General features: G+C 52.9%; 1 protein-coding gene across 4 annotated transcripts; it reads right to left on the bottom strand.

Moving 5' to 3' along the window:
• Positions 1 to 1,120: 1,120 nt before the first annotated feature.
• Positions 1,121 to 24,347, bottom strand: SLC43A3 (solute carrier family 43 member 3). 4 transcript variants are annotated; one of them, XM_073904592.1, is made up of 14 exons: positions 24,260 to 24,347; positions 22,456 to 22,589; positions 21,262 to 21,628; positions 20,900 to 21,029; positions 14,200 to 14,246; positions 12,952 to 13,028; positions 12,642 to 12,734; positions 10,358 to 10,497; positions 8,964 to 9,061; positions 7,860 to 8,033; positions 7,528 to 7,647; positions 3,610 to 3,796; positions 2,849 to 2,972; positions 1,121 to 1,769 (listed from the first exon to the last, which is right to left on the bottom strand). In XM_073904592.1, exons 3-14 carry the CDS (start codon positions 21,443 to 21,445, stop codon positions 1,668 to 1,670), a joined length of 1,476 nt encoding a protein of 491 aa, XP_073760693.1. In that variant the 5' UTR covers positions 21,446 to 21,628; positions 22,456 to 22,589; positions 24,260 to 24,347; the 3' UTR covers positions 1,121 to 1,667. The 4 variants fall into 4 exon arrangements, with proteins under 4 accessions (XP_073760693.1, XP_073760695.1, XP_025734607.1 ...); XM_073904594.1 differs by lacking the exons at positions 22,456 to 22,589; positions 24,260 to 24,347 and adding an exon at positions 22,268 to 22,324 and having other exon boundaries at positions 3,610 to 3,818; XM_025878822.2 differs by lacking the exons at positions 22,456 to 22,589; positions 24,260 to 24,347 and adding an exon at positions 22,268 to 22,324.
• Positions 24,348 to 27,697: the final 3,350 nt, after the last annotated feature.

Here is a 27,697-nt window from a genome sequence, read left to right as displayed (position 1 = left end):
CAAGCCTATGCAGAGGAATGGATGTGCTCACAGACCTGGAGACCAGGAACCTGGGTCCACGGGGATGAGTTCTGTCCTCCTGAACGTGGGAGGGGAAAAGCAGGGGGAGAGGCTGGAATCACACTGCGGGAGCCTGCACGCCAGGCTCGCATCTGAGCTGTGTCCTGTGGGCAGCAGGAAGCCACCGAAAGCTTTGAGAGCAAGATAACAAGGTAAAAGCCATCATCTGTTAACACTCCGGTGTCTGTCTTCAGACCCAGGTTCCCAGGCCCCTGGAAATGATCCTTCTGCGGTTCACAGCAGAGCTGGCTTCAGACTCCCGTGCATCTTTGTACCCCCAGCACCTAGGACAAGGCCTGATGCACGGCGGCAGCTCAATAAACATTTGTTGAATGAATGAATGAATGAATGAATGAACCAACCAACCAATCAATCAATCTGCCGGCCAACCCCTCCCCGTCACCGGCCTCTCCCAGCTAGGTGGAATAATACAGCTAATGTATTCCAAATTCTCCCACCTCGCCCACCTACCCTCTCTCCCTCACAGCCTGTCACCTTCTCCCTCCTTGCTACCCCTCTCCTTTCTGGTCATGAGTACGTAAAGGAACAAACGCTCATGTACTCCCACCAGGTGCTAAGCAGCAGCGATTACTTTATTTTTTTATTTTTATTTATTTTTAGCAGCAATTACTTTAGATTCTCACAACCGCTCTCAGGGCCAGAAATAATGAACTGCACCTTGCAGGTGAGAAAATTGTGATTCACAGGGGTTACAGGACCCGCCCAGCTGCTGAGCAGCAGCGCTAAGACTCCCAGGGGCCTTCTGCTCCCATGCAGGGCTCTCAGCTGGGGATTGGGGAGTCGGTGGGGAGGAAGAGGAGGCACAGGAAGGAATGGAGGGAGAGGGGTGGTCTCGAGCCCCTCACCCCAGGACCAGGGGAGTGGATCAGGGTCTGAGGGCTCCAGCTCCACCTCTGGATCCAGGGTGCTGCAGGCAGATTCCCCCACTCCACTCCTGTGTCTGCTCCCCCAGGATGCAGCACCCTCAGGGACAGACAAGCACGCATGAGCACATGCGCACCCACGTAGCAGCCCAAAGCCTGGAAAGCCACACAAGGAATTGCCTTCAGCAGAGAGGTTTTATTTTTCTCTAAGATTATGCCCCAGAGAAATGTTTTATATGATGCCCATGGTAGAGCGCGGAGGGAGCCACCTCTAAGCGCCGAGCGGGACGGCCAAGGTCATGACCGGCTCATTCTTCACCTGGAGGCTTACCTGGCGCAAAGGGCTCGGCACACACAGGCTTCACGGCCAGAGAGGTCCAAAGAAGTAGGGGACACACTTCCTCCCTCATCACATCACCTCCCCTGAGACCAGGTGTCTACCAAAGTCATGTGCTTCCTGCTCCGAAACCAAGAACTTCCGTGCGCCTTTGCTCAGGGCCTATAGGGCAGCAAGCAGCGTGGCGCCGGATAGTCTTCTCTTGCAAATCCAAGCAACTGCTAGCAGCTAAATGACTTTTATTAAAAACAAAAAAAGAAAGAAAACGTAATGGCTACTTAATATCAGTAGCCTGCACAGGCCAAGTGCTCCTGGACGCGGGGTCCTCAAATGTGGGGACAGATTAGCAAAGCATCATCGGGGCTGGAAAGCGAGAGCTTCTGAGCTTAGACGGCAGCAGGAGAGCCCCATTCCCGCCGGCACTCCCAGTACACCATGACGGGGTGGGCGAACGTCAACACAGTGGCAAGGATCAGCATCACATTCACCTGGGAGGGAGAGATGGGGCAGGTGAGGTCCAGAACTCTGAGCGGCCCCACAAGCAAAGGGGCCAGAATTGGGCCAGGTGCACCTCTACATTCTCCTCAGACCCTACGGTGCCCGGGAAAAGCCTTCAGTTATTCAGTTATAGGGAAGGAACAGTGTGCCCATTTCACAGATGAAGAAACAGAGGTCTCAAGAGCACTCGATGACCTGCTCAAGGTCACACGGGAAGTTGGGGACAGTGGCTGGAACACGCGTCTTCTGAATACGGTTGGAGTCGTCTGACACCACAAGCAAGAAATTCTCCCTGGTTTTTAGTTCAGTCCTGTTTTTTTCTCCCAATGACTGACTTAAACTCCTGCTCTACACGTTGCTGATCTTTTTTAAATGAGGCTAAGAAAGCTGTGCAATGGTCAGAAGGCTGAATTCAAAGTCAAAAGACTTCTGCTCCTTAGCTTTGTGCTTCTGAAATGTAAGTCACAGAACCCAAATCCCTGAACCTATGTCTTCAATCTGCAAAAAGGTGGAGAGCCATGCCCACCTCCCACCTCCCAGGGCCTGGGCCCACGAGCATCCCTCTGGCGTGGGGATGCCAGGGTGAGACCACAGAGCTCCTGCCCCTCGGACCAACCGTGGGAACCCATGCGTATTGTTGCCCCAGAGCCAGGGCCGGGCTCAGCCTGCGCCCACCACAAGCAGGAAATGTCTTTAAAGTTATAGGTTTTTACTTGGAATCTGTGAGAATTTTACATTCTCCTCCAGAATATGTCTATGTGTTTCCCCACACATAAAATATATTTTCTCCCCAAATCTCTAATAATATAGACCCTCTTGGAAGCCATGCCATGTTAGTCTTGCGGTTTCAGGTACCCCAGCCATAGGGCAGGGTGCTCTGCTACCCGTTTGAGAAATAAGACCAAGGACGTACCCAGGTGCAGAAATAGTCCTACAGGAACCATCTCAGGCAGATTTGGGGCGCCCCCTGCTGGGGCCCCACTGAGGTGTCCCAATCTGGATGTCCTTGCTGGTCTAAGGACAGGGCCACGCCCCCCCCCCCCCCCCCCCCCCCCGGCCCCGTACTCACGTAGAGCGGGTCATTCTGGAGGGGGCCTTTGATGAAGGTGAAGATAGGGAACTGGAGCAGAGATACAATGGCTGATAAGGCCATCAGCAGCCCAAAGAGCTTCCCAAAATGCTCCGAGGGGAAACTGGGGAAAGAGACAAACTGGGTTCCATTGAGCTCCCCAGACCCTCCCTCCAAGGAGGAACCTGGCCGTGGTGGGCCTGCATCAGCCACTTGTTCCCAAGTCCCCCATCCTAGGCCTGGCTTCACCCTCCCACGCCCACACAGACCTTCCCCCCTTCACCTTGACTCAAGCCACAGAACACAGAGAAGGCACTGTGCTGGGACCCAGACACAGGCTGTGCTTGGAGAGGTCTCAAGGAAAAGACAGATACATAAACAGGCCACTCTATGCTGGATGATGCATGCACTAGCAAAGGAAGCAAGAACAGATGCCGAGGGCACAAAGAAGGAAGACCCTCTCTTCCTCACTCTTCCCTGAGACAGTTGAACCAGAAGTGGACCTTGGAGGGCGAACAGGAGTTCGCTAGGTAGATAAGAGAGGCAGAGAGGAGAGCTGATATGAAGGCTCAAGTTCGTGAATGCTCTATCCTCTCCACCAGCCTCTAGCTCTACCTCACCCTCTACACCTGCTCCCAGAGCCTGCCTCCCTCAGTGGACCACCCCCAGGTCCATCCTCACCTCCTGACTTCTTTACCTCCAGCACACCTCCCTTTGCGCTGGCGCGTCCCCGTGGGATAACGCAGCCCAAGCCCACTTACGCGAGGGTGAGGAAGGCAGCGTTGCCCCCATATAGGAAGGAGCGGCTGATCACTTGCAGGATGAAAGTGACATACTGAAGGGGCAGGATGGGCACCGAGGCACAGAGGGCGAAGCCCAGGCACAGCAGGGACGTCAGAGCCAGAGAAGGCACGGCCGAGCGGAGGGCCACCGTCGTGGCCGAGGACCCTGGTCCGAAGGGGAGAAGAGGCTGTGTGGAGGCGAGCACGGCGTAGGGCGGGGACAGGGCACAAAGATGGGAGAAGGCGGAGCCACCATCCACCCACCGTCCAGGCAGAAACCACTCCCTCCCAGGGCTCATCTCCAATCCATCAATGGGCACTGATCATTCACCCCCTGAATGCCATTCAAATGCATCCACCGCTCTCTACCCCCACCTGCTGTAGGTCTCCATCAACGCACGCCTGGATTGTGACAGTGGCCTCCTAGCAGGGGCCATGTGCTCTGGCCCCTCCAGCCCACAGCCAGGTAAGCCTTGGGGCACTGGGTGCACTCGGGTGATGGCAAGAGACTGCAAACAGCTGCCGACCAGCCGCTGCCCAGGCCAGGCTGCATCCACGTCGATGGATGGAAGGAAGGAAGGGCGTGGGAAGGGAAGGACGGACGGAGGAAGCGGGGGAAGGAGGGGCAGCGGCATTCAACAGTCGTATTGTTACTAACAGCATTGATATTGCGAAGCCAGGCGTTATGCATAAACTACATTTTTTAAAATGCTATATATATGGGGCGCCTGGGTGGCTCAGTCATTAAGCGTCTGCCTTCGGCTCCGGTCATGGTCCCAGGGTCCTGGGATCGAGTCCCACATCGGGCTCCCTGCTCCGCGGGAAGCCTGCTTCTCCCTCTCCCTCTACCTGCTTGTGTTCCTCTCTCCCTGTCAAATAAATAAATAAAATTTTTAAAAAATAAATAAATAAAATGCTATATATGTGTATGTGTATATAGCAGCATATGGCAGATGTACCTACCCTATACGTACATGGCATTGTTAGGAACTATGATCTTCAGAGGAAAAGAGACACAGATATATAATCAAGAGTAAAATCAAAATAAACTATGAATTAAAATATCAGTACATCTTACCTCTACCCAAGGCCTAAAAGCACAGACGACCCAGGAGAATTGGAAGCCCGAGCATCCAGACTGCAGTCTCTAAATACCATTTCCCTCTTAACGGGACCCAGGGCTACTTGGAGAAACGGCTGTTTCAGGTCGGGGGCAGGAAATGCACCCCCTGAAACAGCGCCGAACATCTCACTGTGCTAGAGAATAAGACACTCTCTAAATCTGATGGCGGCGTGTTAAAGGATGCTGATTCTGCATTGGTAAAGTGCCCGATAGCCAGAGATGGACTGATCGGAGCATACAGAAGAATCATGACTTAAACGGACTGAAACCCATCAAATATATTTAAAATGAGGCTTTAAAACAGAAGTGACGTTAGGGGCGCCTGGGTGGCTCTGTCAGTTAAGCGTCCAACTTTTGGTTTCGGCTTAGGTCATGATCTCAGGGTCGCAAGATTGAGCCCTGCGCCGGGCTCCAAGCTCGGCGCAGAGCCTGCTTGAGATTCTCTACCTCTCCCTTTCTCTCCACCCCTCCCCATGCTCCCTCGCTCTCCCCCTCTCTAAAATAAATAAATAAATCTTTAAGAATAATAATAACAGAGAAATGACATTGAAAAGTAAATCAGGGCGCCTGGGTGGCTCAGTTGGTTGGGCGACTGCCTTCGGCTCAGGTCGTGATCCTGGAGTCCCGGGGTCGAGTCCCACATCGGGCTCCCTGCTTGGCGGGGAGTCAGCTTCTCCCTCTGACCCTCTTCCCTCTCGTGCTCTCTGTCTCTCATTCTCTCTCTCTCAAATAAATAAAATCTTTTAAAAAAAAAGAAACCTTTTTTTTAAAAAAAAAGTAAATCAATTAGTTAAATTAAATAAAAGAGAAATGACAAGTCATCCCCCCAGAGGTTGCTAGGGCACCCAAGTCGTTAATCTGAAACTGGTACATGGAGGAAAAACCAAGCACTTGTTTCAGGGTACGAAGCAGTCAATGAGGGGAAGCTTTTCTTTCTAGAGGAACTCTAGCAATTAAAAGCAGAAGGAAAGACAGAAATAGAAAATCTCCATTTTGCAATCCTAATAAAATAATGGATGCCGGCAGTGATCACCCATAGCTACTAAAATCATTACCCGTGCAGCTGATGGGAAACTCTGTCCTGGGTGGATCAGACTGACAATGTCTGGACCCACCGATCAATCCTAACATCGTAAGAACAGGGACAGTCGGGACCGGGGGCCCTGCCGCCAGGAGCCAGAGGAAGCCCGCAGCATCACCTCCCAAGCCTGCTTGCCAAAAAATCCTCAACGGCATCTCCTCAAGCCTCCAATCTGCCTGTTTACAGGAAATACCCAATAAGCGAAACATTTTTAAGTGATACCAAAAGATGCCAAATCCAATCTGGAGGAAATCTGATAGAACAAATGACCCAGTTTCTTCAACAAATAAACAACCAGAAAAACAAAAGGTGGGGGGAGGGGAGGGGACACACAGATTGAAAAAGACAGAGTAAGGCCATCGACGGAATACACGGCATGGACCCTGTGTGCGTCCTAATGTGAACAAACCAACTATAAAAAGGCATATTTGAGACACTTTGGGAAATCTGAACAGGACTGTGTGTTAGAGAGTACTAAGGAATTACTGGTTTTTTTAAATGATAATGATATTATGGTGATGTTTCAATAAAAAGGGCCTTATTTGTGAGAGACACGGACTGAAGTATTTACAGATGAAATGATCTGACTCCTTCGATTTGTCCTAAAATACCCCCAGCAGGGGTAGGAGGGGCAGCACCGGGGAAGGGGGGTACCTCAGCACCCCTCTGTTCCTCCAGGCACGTCCAAGGGTCGTGTCCATGCTCCTAGGCACAGCCACCTGCCCCTCCCCCATTCAGCCCCGTCTCCTCGGCACCCCAGACAGCTCGAGTTCCTTTCGGGGATTCTTCAAGGTTTTGCTCGCTCTTCATCACCTTGACCCCCCTGTATTCCTGGGCTGCTCTCCCAGGGCCCTCCTCTTCATCTCCTCTCTTCTTGCTCATCCTTCAGGCCTCGGCTTAGAAGCCACTTCCTCCAGGAAGCCTGCCGGGACATCAAGCCCATCCTCACCCAGAATAGGCTAAGTGCCCTTCTTTGTGTCCCCATCGCCCCCTGTGAGCTGACTTCACGGCTGGTGACGCCTGATTGCTTGCCCTTCATTCTCTAGACTGAGGACGGCCTGAGAATGAGGGCCTATCGGTCTGGTCCATGGTGGAATCTGGAACTACGGCTGGCACATAACAGACACTCATCGACTAGTGGATGGATGCATGGATGCATGGATGGATGGATGGATGGATGCATGGATGCATGGATGCATGGATGGATGCATGGATGGATGGATGCATGGATGGATGGATGGATGCATGGATGGATGGATGGATGCATGCATGCATGCATGCATGCATGCATGGATGGATGCATGGATGCATGGATGCATGGATGGATGCATGGATGATGCATGGATGGATGGATGCATGGATGGATGCATGGATGATGCATGGATGGATGGATGGATGCATGGATGCATGGATGGATGGATGGATGCATGGATGCATGGATGCATGGATGATGGATGGATGGATGGATGCATGCATGCATGGATGGATGGATGGATGCATGGATGCATGGATGCATGGATGCATGGATGGATGCATGGATGCATGGATGGATGGATGGATGGATGCATGGATGGATGCATGGATGGACAGATGCAAGGAGAAAAGGATTAAGAACAAAAGAGAAGATGGCTCTGGCCATGCCTGAAGATTCCTCCCCTCCTGGTTCCGCGACCCTCTGCAGCCCAGGCCTCACCTGTGTTTTTCGCTTCCTTCTGGTACTTCTGCTTGAGCCGGTCCATGAGCAGGCCATTCCAGGGGGCACACAGCACCCCGAAGAACTGAGTAATGGCGAAGGCATTTGTGTAGGTGCTGACTGCGGAGGGCAGAGAGGGGCTGGGTGGTAAGACATTTCCAGCATTGCCTTATAGGAGAGGACTCTCCCAGCCTGCCCTTGCCCTGCCTGTCCCTCCTCCCCACACCCCTGCACAGACCTTCCTCCTTGCGGAGCTCAGCACTGGGGCCTCCGGGATCCAAGTCCCCAGCTGCGCCACACAGGTGGGCCGCCCCCCAGCCCCCACCACGCACCTAGTGCCCTGTCCCCGCCCGCCAGGTTGGCGAGCAGCGGGTTGAGGGTGCCGATGAAGAGGTAATGCCACAGCTGTATCACGGACAGCCACACCAGGTGGAAGGCAAAGCGCTGGGAGAGTGCGTAACGCCAGAAAGAGCGGTGCTCCTGCTTCTTCCCTGGTTCCAGGGTCTCTGCAGGGAAGGAAAGATCTGGGCATGAATCACAAGAAAGCAGGGGAGCGGGGTGGGCAGGATCCTCTAAGGAGGGAACTCACCTCCTCTCCCTCCCGGACCCGGACCCGCAGCTGCCTGCAACCAGCTCGTCCCGCCTCTACAGCTTTGTTATCCCGCCCCACGACCCTCAGTGACCCACCCACGTCCTCCTCTGTCCTCCCGGAACCCGGTCTGTCTTTCGCAGCTTGGACCCGATGACACTTCCCGGACCAGCGCTTTCGCAGCCAGGACGGTGAAGAGAAAGACAAGAAGGGAACGTGGACGTTCGAGGAGAGGGGAGTGTCAGGGGCGGCCAGCCACTGTCCCAGCGGCCCCACGCCCCTTCCCCTGCTTTCCGTACCGGGATCCTGAGTCTGTTCTGGAAGCCGGGCCCTGCCTCAGTTCTCACGGTCCGGGTGGGACCGTGAATCAGCTGTCCTGTTCCTCACCCAGGGCTGACGGGTTCGATCACTGACCGGCCGTGATTTTAGTCTGGGGCTCCCCAGAGGCATCCGGGCTCTCCTCTTCCCGGAGCCTGACAAGTTCATGTTTCCCTTGGTTCTCTGAGCTTCCCAGAATCCTGTTCTCGCTTCTACCTTGCCAGCAGTGGTTTGTGATGTTTGTAACCAAAGACCCAGAACAGACGGTGCGGGGGAAGGAGGCAGGGAGCCTCCTACCCAGCCGAGGAGAGAGAAAAGAGGGACAGAAAGAGAAGACGCAGAAGCCGTGCCCCTCTGTGGACCCTCCGTAAGAGGCGGGCAGGGGCAGGGGTTGAGAAGCCCCTACAGGTCCTCTGACGGACCTTTCCTGATGCTACGTCCCCGGGGCAGCTCCAGAAGCAGAGAACCAGGCCGGCCGCGGGGAGAAGTCAGGGTCCGAAAGGCAGATGGGTTAGCCAGAGGGGCTCACCTTCCTTTGCTGGAAGGAACTCCTTGGACTGCATCTCCACCTTATCGGACTCCGCTGTGTTCTTCTCTCCCTCAGTGGTGTCAGTCCTGGAGTGCAGGCTACGGACACAGAAGCCCCCAACCCAACCCAACCCAAGGACTGTGAGCCGAGCCTGAGATTCAGGCCGCAGGGAACAGTGCGGGGGCTCCCGAAGTTCACCACACTTTGGAGACACCTTTCAACGGCCCTTCCACCCAGGCCACAGCCCAGGCCAGTTAAATCAGAATGTCTGGGCATGGGATCCAGGCTTCCAAATTTTTTTTAAAAATTTTATTTATTTATTTATTTTAGAGAGAGAGAGAGCAAGAGCAAGGGGAGGGGCAGAGGCAGAGGGAAAGAGAAGCAGACTCCCCGCTGAGTGGGGAGCCCGACAAGGGGCTCAATCTCACGACCCCGAGATCACGACCTGAGCCCAAATCAAGAGTCAGATGCTCAACTGACTGAGCCACCCAGGCACCCCCCAGGCTTCCATATTTTTTCAAAGATCTCTAGTGATTCTAATATGCAGCAAAGTTTGGGAACCACTGGAAGCGTGGGAAGAACAGGCCTGGGTTCGAATCCCAGCGCTGCCTCCTCCTAACTACAGAACTATGGTTCAGACTTAGCCTTTCTGAGCCCCTTTTTTCTCACTTGGAAAACAGAGATAAGGATATTTATCTGAGAGGATTATTGTGTAATGCAAATCAGAGGGCGCACGGGCAAATAGTAAGTGAGCAACAAATCAATGCCCCCCCCACCACCACCACCCGAGGTGCTGCCTGCAAAACCGGTCACATTTCTTCACCTCCCCTGTTCTCCAACCTCTGCAATGGGTCTTGGCAGCCCTGACGGGGTCCCCAGCCCCTGTATCTGGGCTGGCCCCAGGAGCTGCTTCCACCAAGACAATACAGCAGAAGTGATGTGGGGCCAATTCTGAGAAACTCTGTGCACGTCTGCATGGTGTCTTGGAACCCTGGAACTAGCCTGATGGAGGAGGAGAGCCACGTGACCCAGACATCTTTGTCACCCCGAAGGACTGCCAGACAAACCCCACGTGAGGCCGTCTACCCCAGCTAGCCTAGCAGATGACCAGAGGCCTGAGCGAGCCCTGCCAACACCATCCAGGCCCATCTCTGATCAGCAGAACTAGCCAGCTACCCACAGACTCATGAAAAACAATAAAAATGCTGAATGGCTTAGACCACTGAGTTTGGGAATAGTTTGTTACACAGCAACAGCTGATACACCCCTGGCCCAGTCTTGCTGTCCTGGGACAGGTCTCCTCTGCCTTGCTAGCACATCTGTCCCACCCCTGGCTTCCCGCTGCAGATCAGGTGGAGGGCTCGGGCCCACGGTCGCCAGACCACAGTCCTTACCCGTAGCTGTAGTTGGGGGGCAGTGGATAGGGGATGTGGCCTCGGGGCATCAGGAGGAAAGTGCGCCCCACGTGCCAGGCACTGCAAACTGAGAGAAAGATGAAGGAGGCCCTGAGGCTGACGCCCTTTTCATAAAGCAGCTGCAGAAGGAAGAGGAAAAGAGTCAGCATGACACCCGTATTCGTGGCAACATTATTCACAACATCCAAACGGTAGAAGCAAACCAAATGTCCACTGGCAGATAAATGGGCCAACGAACTGTGGCATACACATACGACAGGATAGCATTCACCCCAAAAAAGCCCTGACACAGGCTACAGTGTGAACTTGAGGCCATCATGCTGAGGGAAATCAGCCAGTCACAAAGGGATCAATACCGCATGCTGCCACGCACACGAGGGGCCCAGAGCCATCCAAGTCACAGAAACAGAAAAGATAATGGTGCTCGCCAGGGGCTGGGGCCAGGACCTGGGGGGTGGGGGACAGGAAGTCACTGTTTAATTGGCACAGAGTTTCAGTTTTGCAAGGTTGCAAAGAGTTCTGGAGATGGATGGTGGTCACGGTTGCACAATATGAGTGAACTTAATGTCATTGAACTGTAGACTTCAGAATGGTTGAGGGCAAATTTTATGTTCTGTGTGTTTTACCAAACAGAAAAGTCAGTGTAAGCAGCAGGGGCTGGGACCCCAGGCTGTCAGAGGCTCTTGCCCCCCATCCTGAACGCTGATCAAGGACACCTGACGCACACATAGGCTCACCCTCACCCCACGGTTCGACCAGCTGGGGCATGGTCACCCATCCCCACAGGCTGGGAGACTCTCCTAAAGTGGCTTCTCAGAGATCTGCTAGCCCACTCCTTTTTTTTTTTTTTTTTTAATAGCAGCAAAGTTCTTTTTCTTAAACAAAACTTCACACAAAAATTCAACTTATGAAACACATCAGCGGGAAGCGGCCCAATCATCTTCCCGCTCATTCTCCTTGATGACCGACCTAACACCGCAGAGAACCCCTCAGGGTTCCTCAACACCCAGTTTGGAAACCATTGATCTAGCCCCCCTCCTCCTTTTACAGAGGGTCAAAGTGAGGTCCAGAGAGGTGCAATGAACTGCTCAAGGTCAGAGTCAGAAGCAGCAAGGTCAGATTAAACTAAGAGCTCAGATCCTGCTCGGACACTCTCTCTCCTTCGAATTCTAAGGAGACAAAAGAGAAAGGAAGGCACACCCAGGGGAAGGAGGGAGAACCAGGAAACTGGCTCTTGTACCAGTGGTTGAGAGTCTTGAGTAAGTGCCCCTGGGGCTCAGCCTCTGGGTGGCCCTCCAAGCCAAGGTGCTCGCGGGACTAAGCTAGCTAGTCTCATGTCTCGTAGTGACTCCCAGAGATCCTCTTCTCTTCTCCCATAGCCCATGGGCTGTACCCACTGCCTCTGGCCTAACACAAAGCCTGGAGGGAAGTCCCAAGTTGGGCAGGACCCGCATTCCTCTCATTCCTTCCACTCGCTCATCCTTCGTGTCCTCCAGCTGGTGGCCTCATAATCACAGCATGGCTGCCACAACTCCAGCTACCACATCATCCCACCACAACATTTGAAAAGAAAAATTGGGCAGGGGGACCAAGGAGAAAGGCTTGCTTTTCAGCTCTGCTCTCACCTCCCATCAGGGAGGGGAAATGTCCCCTAAACTCTTCCAGGATACACACCCTTCATCTCATTAACAAGGACTGGATAATATGACCACCTCTACCCATCACTAACAAGGGGGAGAGGGGTTGCCCCCGTTGGCTTAGGTCAATCAGGATTCAACCTCTGGGCTGGGCACCTCACTGCCCAGGTGGAATTATTAGCAATGAAGAAGGTGGAAAGACTGTCAGGTCAGGTGGGGGCCGCTAACAGCACTGGAACAGCCCAGCCCCCGGATCCCCAACACCAGCCTTTGGGAGAGCTGGAGAGGCCTCTGTGTCTGCCCCTGTTGCTCCCATTGGCCTCCTCTCACCTTCTAGTCCAAACCAGAAGCTCACAGGCGCAAACATCCCCCTCCATGGGGCTCCCAGCCTCTGCCCAACACCAGCCCAAGTGCATCACAGCGTCGCCCCAGAAATCCTAGGTAGGTGTAAAGAGCTTAATCACTACCAGGGGGCACTCCAGAACCAGACAGGTCTGGGCTCCAAGTTCAAGGGCCACATTTACTGGCTGCAGGAGGGCTGAAGGAAAGAAATCATGCAAAGTTCACGGGATAAGCATCTGGCGCATGGAAGAGTGCAATACATGTTGCTCATCGGTACTTTTTACCTTGATGACAAGGAAGACTGCCGAGGAGGAGTCAAATGCCCCGTTGTAGAGGGTGATGACGGTTGAGCGGTGTTTGCCAAAGAGGTTCCCAACCTAAAGAACACAGGCGTCACTTATTTCTGAGCTGGTTCTTCCCGGCCACGGGACGCGGGCCAGGCCCTCATTATACCCAGACCCGCCTCCATCCCGGGAGCTACCGCCCTGGCTCCAGCCTGCCCCACCGGAGGTAGCCAGAGCAGAACAGCTCTTTTCCCTCCCTCCGCCCTCGCCGACCTCCGGCCAGGTGCCTGGGGTCAGGGCGGGCTCACACCTGCAGGTTGGTGATCAGAAACAGGATTCCTCCCACAGTGAGCATGGGCATGGCCAGGAAGAGCAGCAGGGCTGAGTCTGGAACAAAGACAGAGGTGGGGTGGTGTCACAGTGTAACCCAAACACAGAGCCCCAAACTCTGGCTCCCACCTGCTCCAAATTCCCAACAATCCTGGTGGCAGGGCCCCAGTTCTAGCCAGGCTGCTAGCATCATTTGAGGACCTTAAGATGGTGGTCAGGGCTCCCCCAAATGTCCCTGCCGAGGGACCCTGAGGAGCTCTCCTGGGCCCAAAGGTGGTCCTCGGTCTGTGGCAGGCCTGGCTGTCCACAGGCAGAGACAAGACTCTAAGTGAAGCCACTGCTCCCTTCGCTCATTAAACCCCAAGCAGCCCCTCCATTCATGCTTGACCCTGTTGGGGAGAGAAACCTGGATTCGGCCCCCAAGTGCAGCCTCTAATTCACTGCAGGACTTGGAGCTGGATTCTGATCTGTGACTCAGTCACTTCATCCGTTAAATGGGAATCACAGTCCTGGCTCTTCCCATCTCATGGGGTGCTGTGAGAGCTGAACACGAACGGCCGTGGATCGTGGCTCCCCGGTCCATTAAACCCGGAGCACTTCCTCGGTGCCAGGCATCATGCTCAGCCAGCAGGACCGAGACACCAGGAAAGAGTGTGTCCTGTTACAAGTCTTGGCAAGGCGTCTCTCGGCCGCCCGTCTTCTCCTCCACACAATGCGAGACAAGGAGGATGAACCAGACTGAAATTCTCAGACTTTAGGAGTTTTCTCTGTCCATCAATCGGTAAAATGTGAAGCAAAAACTTCTGACCACAATAGGGCTGTCAACTTTTGCCCTACTAAATAAGGATATTTTTTAAAATGTAGGTTTTAAAAAAATAAATAAAGGTTAAAAAAATTATTATTTTTTAAATTATAGGATTTTTTTAAATAAAGGTTATTTTTTAAAATAACCCTCCTTCATACTATCATTTTGTTTTTAAGAAGAGAACACGTTAACATACACAAGAGGAAGAACGTAATCTTTCAAATAAATTCTCTCTGAAGCAGTCCCTCCATTGGCCTTATTTTTTGCATTTCTTGGTTGACTAGACTGGTTTCATAGACCAACAATAACCCCCTCAAAGATCCTCTCGAGCTCAAAGCCTGTGGACCTCATCACCCTCTGCACCTGCCCCACCTAGCAGGTGCCCCTGAGCTTCATCCCTCCCACCCACCTGACAGCACTCACCTGCAGAGGTGAAGGCTACGGTGAGTGTGGCGCTGGTGTAGAGAAATCTGAAACGTACAATGGGAGATGGAAAGTGTTGTCCAAAGGGCAGAGTAGATAAGAGCCAAGGTCCTCCCGCGTGGGGTCCCAACAGCCCAATCCCTTGGAGAAAGGGATTAGTGCCCGGTCTACAAAGCAAAACTTCTGAGTTCTAATTCCTCCTCGCTGTGTGACCTTGGGTAAGGCACTGTCCTTCTCTGGGCCTCAGCAGCCTTTACTATAAAAGGAAATGACTGACTTAGAAGTTCTAGGGCACTATGATTTCAGGACCACAGTCCCAAGGTTATGGGGATCTCTTAGCAGTTTGGGGATCTTGCAAAGCATGGGATAATAGAAGCAGTGCCTAAGTGTGATGTTCCGATTTATAATAGGAAATATACATCTGGTCCCTGTCCCCAGTGCCTGACACAGGGCTCCTAAAACACCTGTAAATTCTTCAGTGATAAGAGTACTAAGAGCATCTTTGTTCTGATCAGGTGACTCTGGGTGGGTTCCTGGATGGCTCCCGGTGGGAGCTGGTCGCCAGAAAGACCAAGCCATAATTAGATACTTGGAATTTTCAGCCGGGCCCGCCCACTTCTGCAAAAAGGGGAAAGGGGCTGGAAATGGTTAGTAAGTGATCAAGCTTACAGGAGGAGAACTTCTGGGCTGGTGTATACAACCACATGCCAGGAGGATGACACACTCCAGACACCACCAGACCCAAGTTCCCGTGCTTGGGACCTTCCCAGACCTCACCCTACATATCTCCCCATCTGGCTATTTATCTGCATCCTTTATCATACCTTTTAATAAACTGGTAAACATATGTAAATGTTTCCTTGAGTTCTGTGAGCTGTTCTAGAAATAATCCAATCCAAGGGAATGGAGGTCATGGGAACCTCTGGTTTATAGCCACATCAGACCAGAGTTGTGGGTAAACTGGAGACCTATCCCCTGTGATTGGCATCTGAAGTGGGGGGCAGTCTCATGGGACCCAGCCCTTAACCTGTAGGATGTGAGGCGCTCTCCGGGGAGGCGGTATCAGAACTGAGTTACACTGTAGGACACTCAGCTGGTATCACAGAATTGCGTGGTATGGGGAGACTCCACACACACACGTCATGATGGGATGTGTCAGAAGTGAATTGTTCTGTTGAAAGTCAAGGAGAAATGCAGGAGGAGGTATGTAGGATTTTCCAATAGAGTTGGTGTTGAAGTGGGATTTGCCAGAACGGCCCAGGCTCAAAGAAACATGTGCTTCGAGTAGAGAGAGGGGATAAAGAGCCCCTGGCTCCTGGGTGACCACGGGGTGACCCATGGCGTGGAACAGCAGGTGCCCTGCAATCAGCCACTAAAGGGAGAAGTTACCAATTTGGGATTCAGAAACGGATCCAGCTCCCGAGGAGTGGGTTCACGGGATGCACAGGAAGTGCAAAGAAATAAGCGAAAGCTGAAAGATACAAGCGCTCGGTTATTGTGATCCGTAATAGCTAACACGAAATTAAAAGAGAGTGCCGGGTCAGCCCTGCATGCTAGACCAGGGTCAGATGGGGGGAAGTCTGAGCTTTGGCCATTAGCCTCGAAATCACCCCCAAGGGAAAAATGATGCAGGAACAACCAAAAGTCCCTCTAAGAACTCTGGTTCCCAAGAAGGTCGTCAATGTGGGAGGAGGACAAAACTCAACAGGGCGGGATGGTGCCATGCGAAGGAGCTGCTACATTTTGTGGAAGAGTATCCTCAGCTTCCCAGAGAACCTTTCCTGAGATGGAGTGGGAGCGTGACTAATTTGGGGGTGTCTTTGGTTTTGAATGCTGCAGAGTGGAAGGGCATGTCCGGGTTGCCGCGGGACCTAGAGCTCATGCGTGATCCACACACACAGGAGGCTGTTCCTGGGGGCACAGATAGGGGCCACTGTAAGGTCCCATGCCCCGTACAAAGGGAACATCCCAGAGGGAGCCGCCCATAGGCTTTGTATGCAAGCCATGTGGGTGTGGCTTTACAGTGACCTGTGTCCAGGTCATGGTAAATGCTGTGATGAAGGGGACCCCTTTCCCGTGGGCACCCCATAAAACCCATTGCTGCAAAAGGGAAAACCCAGTTTGGGAAGGCTTACTGAGTTTGCTGGCTCAGTTTCCCCTCCTGGGTCTTATAAGTGCTAATAAATATATTAGGTTAATTAACAGAAGAATGGGGACAGGTGGAGGGGAGAATCAAGAGACTGGTCTTAGGGTAGACATTTTTAAATGGTTACTAAAGAATAAGGGGAGGAGCGCCTGGGTGGCTCAGTCACTAAGCGTCTGCCTTCGGCTCAGGTCATGGTCCCAGGGTCCTGGGATCGAGCCCCGCATAGGGCTCCCCGCTCGGCGGGAAGCCTGCTTCTCCCTCTCCCACTCCCCCTGCTTGTGTTCCTTCTCTCGCTGTGTCTCTCTCTGTCAAATAAATAAATAAAATCTTTTAAAAAAAATAAAGAAAGAAAGAATAAGGGGAATAAAGCAAATATTGATGGGAGTGGAACAAAGAGGAAACAGGAGAGTCGTACAGGAGAGTCGTGGGTTCATCCCTGCTGGGGGGAAATCTCCAGAGGGTTATAGAGATGTAAGATAAATGAAACAGACAGTTATTGGGGTTAAAAAAAGGTGTTAATACAGCACTGCCAAAGGCTGAGCGGGCCAAAGGGAACCCTGCCGGCCCCTGGCATTAAAGTGCCTGCAAACAAGTCCAATCTGTTTGTCCCAGTTTGAAAAAAAACATTAAAAGCCAGAAGACAGAGAGATCACAATGAGAAACCCAACCAGCAAGTGCTGGGGGCAACGGTTAAGCAGATTCATCGGGTTCCAGAGGGACAGAAGGGCCAGGCTCCCTTGACTCTACCCCTCGCCTTGGCCCCGAAGCCTTTTGCACAGGAGTGGCCCAAATGGGAAGGGAGTAGAGAAGTTTCCAGGGCTCCTTTTTTTTTTTTTTTATTCATTTATGAGAGAGAGAGTGAGAGAAAGCATCAGAGGGGGAGAGAGAAGCAAACTCCCCACTGAGCAGGGAGCCCGATGTGGGGCTCGATCCCAGGACCCCGGGATCATGACCTGAGCGGAAGGCAGACGCCCAGCAACTGAGCCACTCAGGCGCCCCAGGGCTCCTTGGTAAGGGCAGCGTCAGCCGGGCCACGGGCTTCAGTTAGACTGAGAGCACATGATAACATACCAGTCGGTAAGTTTATGAAAGCTGGAATGTTGAAACATGCACTCCATAAAGAAGTTGCTGTCTCCTTTCCCTGTTGTTTCACAACTAGATACTAGTCTGGCTGGGAACACCTCCCCCACCTAACTGCGGAAACCACCTGCTGACCAAGTCCTAAGGAGGCTGCCGGGAGCAAGGTCAGGGTTACTGGAAGAAGGGAAATGTTTATAGGAGAACCCGTATGTCTGAATAGGCTTCCAAGAAGAGGCTGTGCGTCCTTTAGGTGACTGGATCATGGGGCTGGACCCTGCGTGTGACTGGCTTCCCCGGCTAGCGCTCTGGGATGGAAGGTGTCTAAATCCAACTGGACATATGCACTGGGAGCCAGTAAGACTGCTCGAGCCCATGCGGTGTGGGAGAGAAGGCAGAGTGCTGGTCAGGCACGAATTCTCTGTGCCGTGACCCTCTGGGGAGCCCACACTGGGGCTTATGGCAAAAGTCTGTGGTCACCTCCCAGAAACAACTACTGGGACCTTGGACAAGAGAATTTCCATCTCTGGGGCATTTATCATCTTGCTATCAGACACTAATTGAATCCACACAGATAACTGAAGTACATAAAATGATCTTCAAACATGAAAGACCCACAATGTCTAGGATGGTATCGGAGAAATGCTCTAATGGGGATGGCAATGCCCAGAAGAATTCCATACTAAAAATAGCAGTGGTAAGATAGGATCGTGTTGCCTGGGGAATTGTAAGGATGAGCTACCACGACCAAGGAACCTCTTCGCCCCCCCCCGCCCCGCCCCGGCCCCGCTCCCGCCACCAAGGACTGACTCTGGAATGTGTGGGGAGTGGCTGGATTCTACTGTCACTTGGATGGTGCCCTATAAAGAGCCCCCGACTGACCAACACAGAGCTACTTGGCTGTCTTCCCAGGTGAAGGGACAACCACATCCTGTTTGGAAGGCCATCACTCTGATCCAAAAAAGTAAAAACAGATCAGCTCAGTGGGCTGAAGGAACCTCATGCTGCTGTCCTAGTAGAGAGGAAAGAAACCTCCATGGAAAAGGCCCCTACGCTCGGGTTCTTACGGACCCACGGGCAGTGGCCAATGGCCTGGCTGTTTGGTCCTATAGGAAGGCAATGGAAACTTGGCCATACGGGGCATAGACCTATGGAAATCCCTATGGCATTTGAGGGGCACAAAATGGGAGGAACTAGTATGTTCGAACAGGCTGTATGTGAAGTGGCTGCCTCTCTCTCTCTCTCACCTGACCGTATATGAGGGATGGATATGGTGTCTGAGTGGGGAATGGTTCCCCCATCAGTGTTGTGGTTAGAGGAACTTTCCCTCATGCTGTGGTCACAGGACCAGGGCTACCACTACCAGGGCTGGAAGCAGAGATGATTCCTAAGCAAGGAAATTAACTGTGTTCTTAACCATTATGTTATGATGCCTAAGTGCCCGGTGGGGCAGGCTGTACCTTCCCTCTATCTGCCAAAATTGGGACAAACAGGGAAGGCAGCCATCTTGCCTGGTGGGAAAGAGAGCCCGCTTAGTTCTGCGACGGGGGTAACCTCGCCCTACCTGAAAGGGAAGACACTTGCTGGACGAGTATTCCAGACCAGCACAGTGGCCAAACCCAACATCCCTTCCAAAGGCGGAAAAGTTACGGTGTCAATGGAGAGAAGGAAGATCAGAGAGTAAGGGGATGAATATGCAGGTTCTACAAGGAGGGAAATCCAGCATGACGTAAACACTCCAAAAGAGGCTCAGTGCAAGAGAGGATCTTGTCTCTTTGCTCAGTTATACCGGCTGCCTGAAGGGTAAAGGGATATATTGCTGAGACCCCTCCTGCTTTTGGACCCTGACAAGATCAAATGGAAGCCCATGAGCATAAGCGGCCCTGGGAGACATTTTCAGATGGTATGATGATGGACTGGATAGTTACTAATGACTGTGTTTCTGTTAATGTGCCAGTGCCTTTCGACCTTTATGATTGTTTCTGCCACAAGGGATCCATGTCTGAAGACCAGGGGCTGCACTGTAATATTGTGGTTTACACAAAGAAATACATATTTTGTCTTTGTCCTGAGTCCCTGACACAGGGCTCCTAAGACCCTTGTAAACTCCATGATAAGAGCAAAATGAGCATTTTTTGTTCCAGTGGGGTGACTGGTAGGTTCCCGGATAGCTCCCAGATGGGGATTGGTCACCAGAAAGACCAAGGATTGGTTAGGATTAGAAGTTTGGGATTTTTTTGGCAGCCCCTCTCCCCTGACCCACTTCTCTAGAGAGGGGAGAGGGGCTGGAAATGGTTAGTAACTGACCAAGCCTACGTGAAGAAGCCTCCATAAAATCCCACTAGGATGGGGCTCAGAGAGCTTCCGAACCTGTACGCTTTCATCTGTATCCTTTAATAAACTGGTAAACACAAGTGTTTCCCTGAGTTCTGTGAGCTGTTCTAGCAACTAATCCAGTCCAAGAGGGAGGAGGTCATAGGAACCGTGACTGGCAGCCAAGCCAGACAGAAGTGTGGGTAACCTTGGGGGGGACCCACCAACTTGCAATTGGCATCTGAAGTGGGGGGCAGTCTTGTGGGACCCAGCCCTCAACATGCAGGATGTGACACTCTCCCCAATGAGATGGTGTCAGAACTGAGTTAAATTGTAGGACAATCAAAGAATTGCTTAGTGTGGGGGAGAAACCCACACATTTGGTGACCAGATGTATCAGAAGTGAGGGGTTGTCTGTGAAAGTAAAAGAGAAACACAGGGAAGACCGAGTTTTTCCTAACATACTAAGGCTGGAGAGGAGGCAGGGGACAAAGGAACGGGTGGGAAGAACAGGAGACAGGGAGCCAAGCCAAGGACAGACTGAGATAAAGTCATTACACACCCAACGGCTTAGAGAGCAGGAACTTGCTTTATCAGCCAGCCCTCCAGTCCCTCTGTCTGATAACTCATTTTCCATACATCTGCCAGGAGCCTCCTGCTCTTGGTCCTATCAAGGCCTTGGCAGGCCCCTGCTCATCGCTGAAGCTGGCTGGCTACCGTGGCACTCTGTCTGAGCAAGAGGAGGTCCCTTCCCCTCCGTGAAACCCCCACTGTCTCCACTCCAGTGAGGGGGTCAGGAAATCCCACCGTCGGGGATACCCAGGAGACCTTACTACGTCTCTGGGGAATGACGGGGGGTGGCGGATGAGATGACAATTAAGCCTGAGGGACCGGGATGTGAGGCCTGGTAGGATCCCTGAGTGACAATTTTCAGTTCCCCTATTTTAACCCAGGCGAGAACCCAGCCCTCAAAGGAAATCGGCCTGGGCTCCAGCTCAATTTGTGGATTTAGACAGAGTCTACATCCTGTGCTGTTTCTGACAGTTGCTGGGACAGGGCCGGGCAGGGCCACCCTGTTGCCCAGCTGGGTCTCCTCCAAGCACGGCTACTGCTGGAGGAATCCGTCTTGCCTATGTCTGCCCAGGCCGGGCCTTTGGGACTTACATGGCTATGAGACGAGCCACGGTGGTCTTGAACCTATCAAAGATGAAGCCAGCGGGGAACGTCATGAAGTTGTTCATGAAGGACCCCAGGGTGAAGATGAGTGAGAACCTCTCATCCTGGGCTTTGCAGTCTGGAGGAGAGAAAGGGAAGTCTCAGGGAGCTGAAATGCGACAGCCTCGGGGGCTGGTACTTCCCTCCCCACCTCCTAGACCAAGGTTGGGGAGTTGGTGGGGAGGCTGACACTCCTCACCTCTCACCCCAGAGAGGCTGGCACTGGGGGTGGAGGGTGGGGGGTTGGAATCCCTCCCACCCCTTCCTACTACATGGGAACCACACTCTGCTTCCCTAGAGGAGTCCCTTACCAGCCTGCCCCGTGACATTGCCCATCGGCCCCGCGTCCGGCTCGCATAGCTCCTCAAAGTAATGCTCTGTCTTGAAGACAAACACCAGTGATGCCCAGCCAAAGAGGACTCCTGCAAAGCCAAGGCATTCCAGCAGCCCCGTCAGCAGGGTAGCCACTCGAAGGGGCAGACCCTGGCCTGGCATGGCCTGAGGTGGAGCCGATCCCCAAATCTCAGTGGGGGCCTCCCGGGCTGACCACAGGCGCTTCAAGGGCTGGCCTTTGGGCACTTGGAAAATTCCTCTGGCAAGCCCTTCTGTTCAAGTAGGCTCTGGTTCTGGCTTTTTTCAGGCCTGGGCAAGAAACAGCGGTGGGCAGTTCTCTGGATCCTGTGAAAGAAAGCAGAGGCTGCTTGGTACAGGGGGCTTGTGGGAAAGGCAGAGGTAGACAAAGCGGGCTGGGAGGGGTGCAGAAAGGGCCAACTGTTAGAAACAGCTGCAAAAAGCCTCGATACCCCACAATGGCAGCACCTGGGGACGCAGAAACTGAGCCCAGTTCTAAAGACTGTCCACAAAAATAGAAACAGCGGGCGACTGGGGTGGGGGGCGGTGGTGACACTTCACGGAGGTCTTCGCAGGCTCAAAACAACCTAGCAAAGTTAGCTGTCTTGTCTTCAGTTTACCGACAAGAGAATAAAAGGTCCATGGGATGTTGTCAACTTGCCCAAGGTCACATGGGCTAGTCAGTCACAACATAGGCCAGTCTAAAGCCCAAAATACCCAACTCCAACAGGACCTTCCGTGACCCTCTGCCCAAGGGGCTCCCCGGGGCCCGCGCCCCCGCCCCCCCCCCCCACCCCCCCCCCCCCCCCCCCCCCCCCACCGCGCGCCGGCAGCCCCGTGCACACCTGCTCCTGCACGCGCACCCCCTCCGGCCCGCGGGCGCCGCCCCCCCACCCCCGCCCCGGGCCCAGGCTCCGCGGGGATCCCCGGCCTCCCACCCCGCGCCTCGCGGCCCCCGAGCCCTACCCGGCAGGCCTCCTCGCTGGCACTCCCGCGCCACCCGCGCCTTTTGGATTCGCGCTTCTCACCGCCCCTCCCAGCCCCGCCCCCACCCCACCCCCCGCCCCGTCCGGAAGGGCCCTGACCAGCGGGGCGGCGTCTGGGGAGGTCCACCGGCCCCGTTGTCTAGCAGTTCCTTTCTCCCCCCCGCTCACCATCTCTCGAGCGCTTGTCCGCCCAGGCCTGGGATCTTCGCTCCGTTACCTCCCTCCGGCCCCAGCCGCGCCTGTTTGCATCGCCGCATCTCTCTTGATCCTCATTCAGCCTCCTGGCCCCTTCGCTTCTCCTTCTGCTAACCAAATTCGTTTCAAAACCGTGGCTCGCACGGGCAGACCCACGGAAAAGAGCACAAACGCCCAGCACACACGGAGGACGCCTGGCTACCTGCGGAGGCACGGACGCACACGCGCACCCTATTCCAGGTGCTTCACCTTGCCCGCTTGAGTGGCCACAGAATACATGTTTGCCCATTTGCCCACCAGCTCAAACCTCGGTCCTGATCTCAGGCTCCCAGGGCTGCCAGCAATTCCCGCCCCCCGCCCCGCACAGAATCAGGGAGCCGAGTACCAGGACTGAACAGCTTTCCAGAAGCCAGCCCCACCCCCCGCCCTGGTGGGGTGCCCTTGCCTTTTCACCCCCAAGGATCCCTTTGATTACTCCCTGCCTCACCCCCAGCCCAGGTTCTGAAAGATTTTACCCGCCAGACTGCGTTAATTAAGTATTCATTCATTGCTCCATTTTTTATTAATCAAAGACATATATAATTGCCATTGGAGCTTGTGATCAACGTGAGAAAGGCCGCTGAGCCAGCTGTGTTGCTATCATTCCGGCCCAGAGCAAGTGAGCTGACAGCTTCCTTGGCCTGTGCAGCCATTGCCCCCATTAAAAGCTGAATTTGGAGGAGAGCTTCTTGCATATTCCATGCAGTCTGCAGACCTCCATGCCCAGCCTTCTGGACTTCCCCTGGGACCAGGGACTCAAGCTATTCCAAGTGCACACTTCTTTTGGATGAGAAAGAAATAAGAGGTTAGAACCACGGGCAGCCAGAACCAGAGAGTATTTTCCAGATAAAAGCACCAAGGATAAAGAAAGTGTGACCACCAAAGGGACTGACTGCATGGGGTAGGGGCACTCTGGGCCTGGACCCAGGCACTCACCGCTCACAAAGCCCCAGGCATGCTCTTTGGCTGCCCCACCTGAAAGATGAGGACTGCAGTACTTTAATTACAATATTTGTCAAGAAATATGAGGTGAGTTTATGAAGTCCTTGCAGGTATGGTAGGTAGTCCCCAGACTGCGGACGGTACTGGGCTCCCCCGTTTCCGGATATGAAAACAGCCAGAGAAGCAGCTTTGAGCGGGGACTTCAAAGGAATTTGACCAAGGTCACTCCACAAAGTCGCCAGTGTCTGCCCGGCTCCCAAACCTGTGCTCTTAACCCTCCCAGTCTTAACATCGGGTACTCGGACATTAGAGAAAAGGAATCTTGTCTTTAAAAAATGAATTGATGGGAACAAACCATAAGAAAATAGAGCAGCCTGGGACAAACAGGCCTTAAGATGTCAGATTTTTCTATCTTACTGCAAGACACAAAGACACTGAAATTAATTCAAGCCCTCTCTCCTGCTCTGGCTTACATATTGGTCTCCCAAGGACCTGGGGGATCAGTGAGTGTGGAAGTAGCAAGGGAGGAACAGAAAAAGTCAAAGCAAAGAGAGAGAGAGAGAGAGAGAGAGAGATTTTAGAATGTAAATCGGCAAGAGCAGTCGGAAAGGCCCAGCTCACAGCTGTCTGTACATCCAGGACTGGAGCTCGGGACTTGGCACAGGTGGCCAGGGCCTTTGTCCCCCTGTATCTTGTTCTCTCTGTCATGGTTCTCAGCGTCCCCACCCCCACCCCCAAAACCCACCTCAATGTCTGCAGGAGGCACTGCCTCTCTCTAGCCATGCGGCAGACTTACTGAAACTGTTGGGACAGAATATTAGAATGTTCTCTGAACCGTTCCCGTTTGATTCGGTTCGAGTTCCAGCAGCCAGCAGAGGCAGATGCTACCCTCCTCCCTCCCCTGCCTTGCTCCGATGAGGATTAATGTGTAACATCAGAGAGAGGAGTGATTATAACAAGGTCTGACGGGGCGCCCGATGTCTTCATTCCTTTGCTCTTCGCTTCCTTCCTTCCCCTTCACCCTGCGTCTTTTTCTTATTGATTGATTTCACTCGACAAATAGACGTGGTGCAACTAGGCTTTGTGCCCAGGGTGAGGTTTGGAGAGAAGAGATTCAGCGCCTTCCCTCAAGGATCTCATTCTTGAGTTGAGGAGACAGACAACAAAACCCCAGCAGAAGGCAAGCCCAGCACATTCAGAGGCATGGAGCCTTGACGGAGGGAGAACATTCAGGAACCAGCGAGAGCGGAGACTGGCCACGGGAGTGGCAGTGCTTGAGGCTGGAGCGGCCAAGCTAAGTGAAGGCATTTGGACTTGGGCCCATATCAATCATGTCCTATTGATCCTACCCCATAATACACCTCCTATCCATCCTTGACCACTGCCCTGCTCAGACGCTCACCGTCTCTCACCCGGACATTGCCTCCTTCCACACCCTCCCTGATCCGCTGCAGCCTTTGATTTCCATGGTTCCCAGCTGGTGACACTACTTGACCGCTGAGAGGCCAGAGTTCCAGTCAGCCAGCTGGTGCGGGCCAGTCGGGGTCCTGGGACACTAGCCATGGGACATTACTGCTTTGGAGCACTGAACTGGATCTCTCGCCTCCCACCCAAGTACTGGTGCTGAGGGGCTTTTCCTTCCCAGGACCATGTCTGGATATCCAGGCTCCACCCTATGGGTGTTTTTATGGCAACGGGGCATATTTATTTAGGTCAGGGAAGAATGGTTTGCCAAACAAGGCAGTACGAAGGAGCTGCCCCAAGCTATCCCCTGGGGCATAAGCAGTGGCTAGTCTTCAGCTGGGCCACCTTCCAATGCAAGCCCCCCCCACCCCTCACCCCCCAACCCCCCAAACCCATATCCCCCACCCCCGGCACTGAGCTCTTTCCTGAAGCCACATACTCTGTCCCGCTCCACATCCCTTCCTAAGTTTTTATATGTGGATACACTGTGAGCCATTCGTACAAAGGGTTTTAATTGTTGATATGCCAAATGAACAAACAAAACAGAACATAAACTTCTTGTCCTTTCAAGATCTGGGTTCATGCATTTCAAAATGTTTGGTTTTCCCAGCTTGGGTCTTGAATGAGGTTTCAAGAGCTTGTTTTGGAAGACAAAAGTAAGCAAACATTTTCTCTTTCATTTCAACTGAGGGGAAAAATACTAATCATTTTTTTAAGATTTATGTATTTATTTTAAAGAGAGTGGGCGTGCGGTGGAGAGGGGAGAGAGATGGGGAGAGAGAATCTCAGGCAGACTCCCTTCAGTGCACAGAGCCTGACTCGCTGCTCGATCCCACGACCCCTGAGATCATGACCTGAGCTGAAACCAAGAGTCAGATGCTCAACCCACCGAGCCACCCAGGCGCCCTGAAAAATACTAAACATCTTGAGGCAATGCCAAAACAAAACAAAACCCACAAGCTGATATTGGGCCACTTACTGGTCTTCCCAATTCCTCTGATTTCAGTTTCCTCATCTTTGAAATTGGAATCAGGTTGTTGTATGGATTAAAGATCAGGTAAGGAAATCACCCAGTCAGTACACTGGCTAATTAATAAATAGCAGCTAGGGGCGCCTGGCTGGCTTGGTCGGAAGAGCCTGCAACTCTTGATCTCGATGTCATGAGTTCCAGCCCCATGTTGGTTATAGAGATGACTGAAAATAACTAAATAAAATTTAACAAATAGCAGCTATTGTTGTTACCAAAAATGATTTAAGTACTGAAAAGCAAAGAGGAAATCATGAAGTCAGATTTGAGGAGGATTACAAAGTGCTCCTAACCTAAAAGAGAAATAAATGAGAAAAAAAAAAAAAACCATCATATAATGGACGAGCTTGGTCATTTGTTCCAGAAGCCCTGCCCCAGAGAACTGATCTCCAGGTAGCACCCAAATGCAGATTGGTGTCATCCGGCTACCCTCCCCCACTTGACCAGCCTTGTCCATAGCCGGGGAGGGGGGGCGCTGCTGGTTGATTATACTCTGAGCTGCAGGAAGGAAGCCTATTCACTAACCAAAGTAAACAGAAACAGGAAGAAGTTCTTCCAGAGTATCTCCTAGTGCCTTCAAAAGAGTTCTGATAAGGGTGGGGAGCCACTACATAATCCTGAATGAGGAGGAGGCCTCCTTGTTCTGGAAAGACCTTTCTTTAACCAAGGGTGAATCCTAAAGGCCGCCCAAGAGGCGCCAGGGAGAGGGGGCTGCTCCAGCCTGTCAGGTCAGCCAGCTCGACCCTGGTGGATGCTGGAGTCAGCAGATGTTGCCGCCAGATCAGCCCTCCCTTCCACCATGCAGAGAACAGGGAGTTTCGGGGCCAGTCCCTGTGATGGAAATGGGAGCCCCGGGGCCCCACCACACTCAGCCCCAAGAGCCTCCCATTGCCAGTCTGCACTGCGCTCAGCTCTAATCCCATGCTTATGAAGCAACCACCGTGGATTGCTAACTCGACTTCCTGCACAGACTTTGGTAGAACAGAGAACCCTGGGTGCACTGACCATCTCTGAATCTCCGGGGCTGAGGACCCGGCTGGGGCATGCTGTCCACACCGAGGGCTGCCTCACCCCCTGAGAAGAGTGAGTAGCGATAGGACCCAGTGTTCACTGAGCATTGACCACCTGTGGAGCACTATTCTAAGTGCCTTGTACTTATTCTCTCACTGAATCAAACAATCCCATGGGAATAGATGTTATTAGCATCCATTATCCAGGCAACTGAGGCCCAGAGGGATTAAGCAACTCCCCCAACCTCACACCAGTAGTAAGTGGCAGGGCCAGAATATAAACCCAGATGCTCTATGGCCCATGCCCTTAACCAGTACCCCACCCAGCCTCCCTGAGTGGGCTCCCCCAAGCGCTGATAGAGCATGAGCTCTGGAATTGGGTTGCTATGAGTAAGTATCAATTATTAGTAATAGGAATGAGGCGGGTACCTCATTCAGAAGGCATCACTGGTTAAAACAAGAGAGGAGCATTCGTTTCTACTCTGCAATGGGTCTGTGTCTCCGAGGCCTCTTCACCCAACCACCTCCACACGCACACAGGCACACTCGGGGGAAAGAGGAAATGGACCCAGGAGGAGAGCACAGGAGTCCTGTGTGAAAGCAACAGGATTTTTCCGATGTCCAGCTTCCCCAGGATATAAAGAACAAGAAATAGCTGGGGCCAATGGAACACTCTAGTGTCTAGTTATGGGGAAAGGCAAAGAGAAACAGAGAGAAAACTGGAAGTTTCCTT

Source organism: Callorhinus ursinus, unplaced genomic scaffold, assembly GCF_003265705.2.
Source record: "Callorhinus ursinus isolate GAN/ISIS: 27379988/994484 unplaced genomic scaffold, GSC_fseal_2.0 scaffold21, whole genome shotgun sequence".
Classification (NCBI taxonomy): Eukaryota; Metazoa; Chordata; class Mammalia; order Carnivora; family Otariidae; genus Callorhinus; species Callorhinus ursinus.
The sequence above is the reverse complement of the archived record's forward strand: the minus strand, read 5'-3'. Positions and strand labels throughout refer to the sequence as shown.

Bases quoted from the DNA above. Each gene is read 5' to 3' on its own strand.
- SLC43A3 (XM_073904592.1), bottom strand. From the start codon at position 21,445: ATGCCAGGCCAGGGTCTGCCCCTTCGAGTGGCTACCCTGCTGACGGGG. The intron at 21,030-21,261 runs GTAAGGGACTCC...TCTCTCCTCCAG, and splicing joins CAATGTCACGGGGCAGGCTG to ACTGCAAAGCCCAGGATGAG. The intron at 14,247-20,899 runs GTAAGTCCCAAA...TGTACGTTTCAG, and splicing joins GTGGCTCGTCTCATAGCCAT to ATTTCTCTACACCAGCGCCA.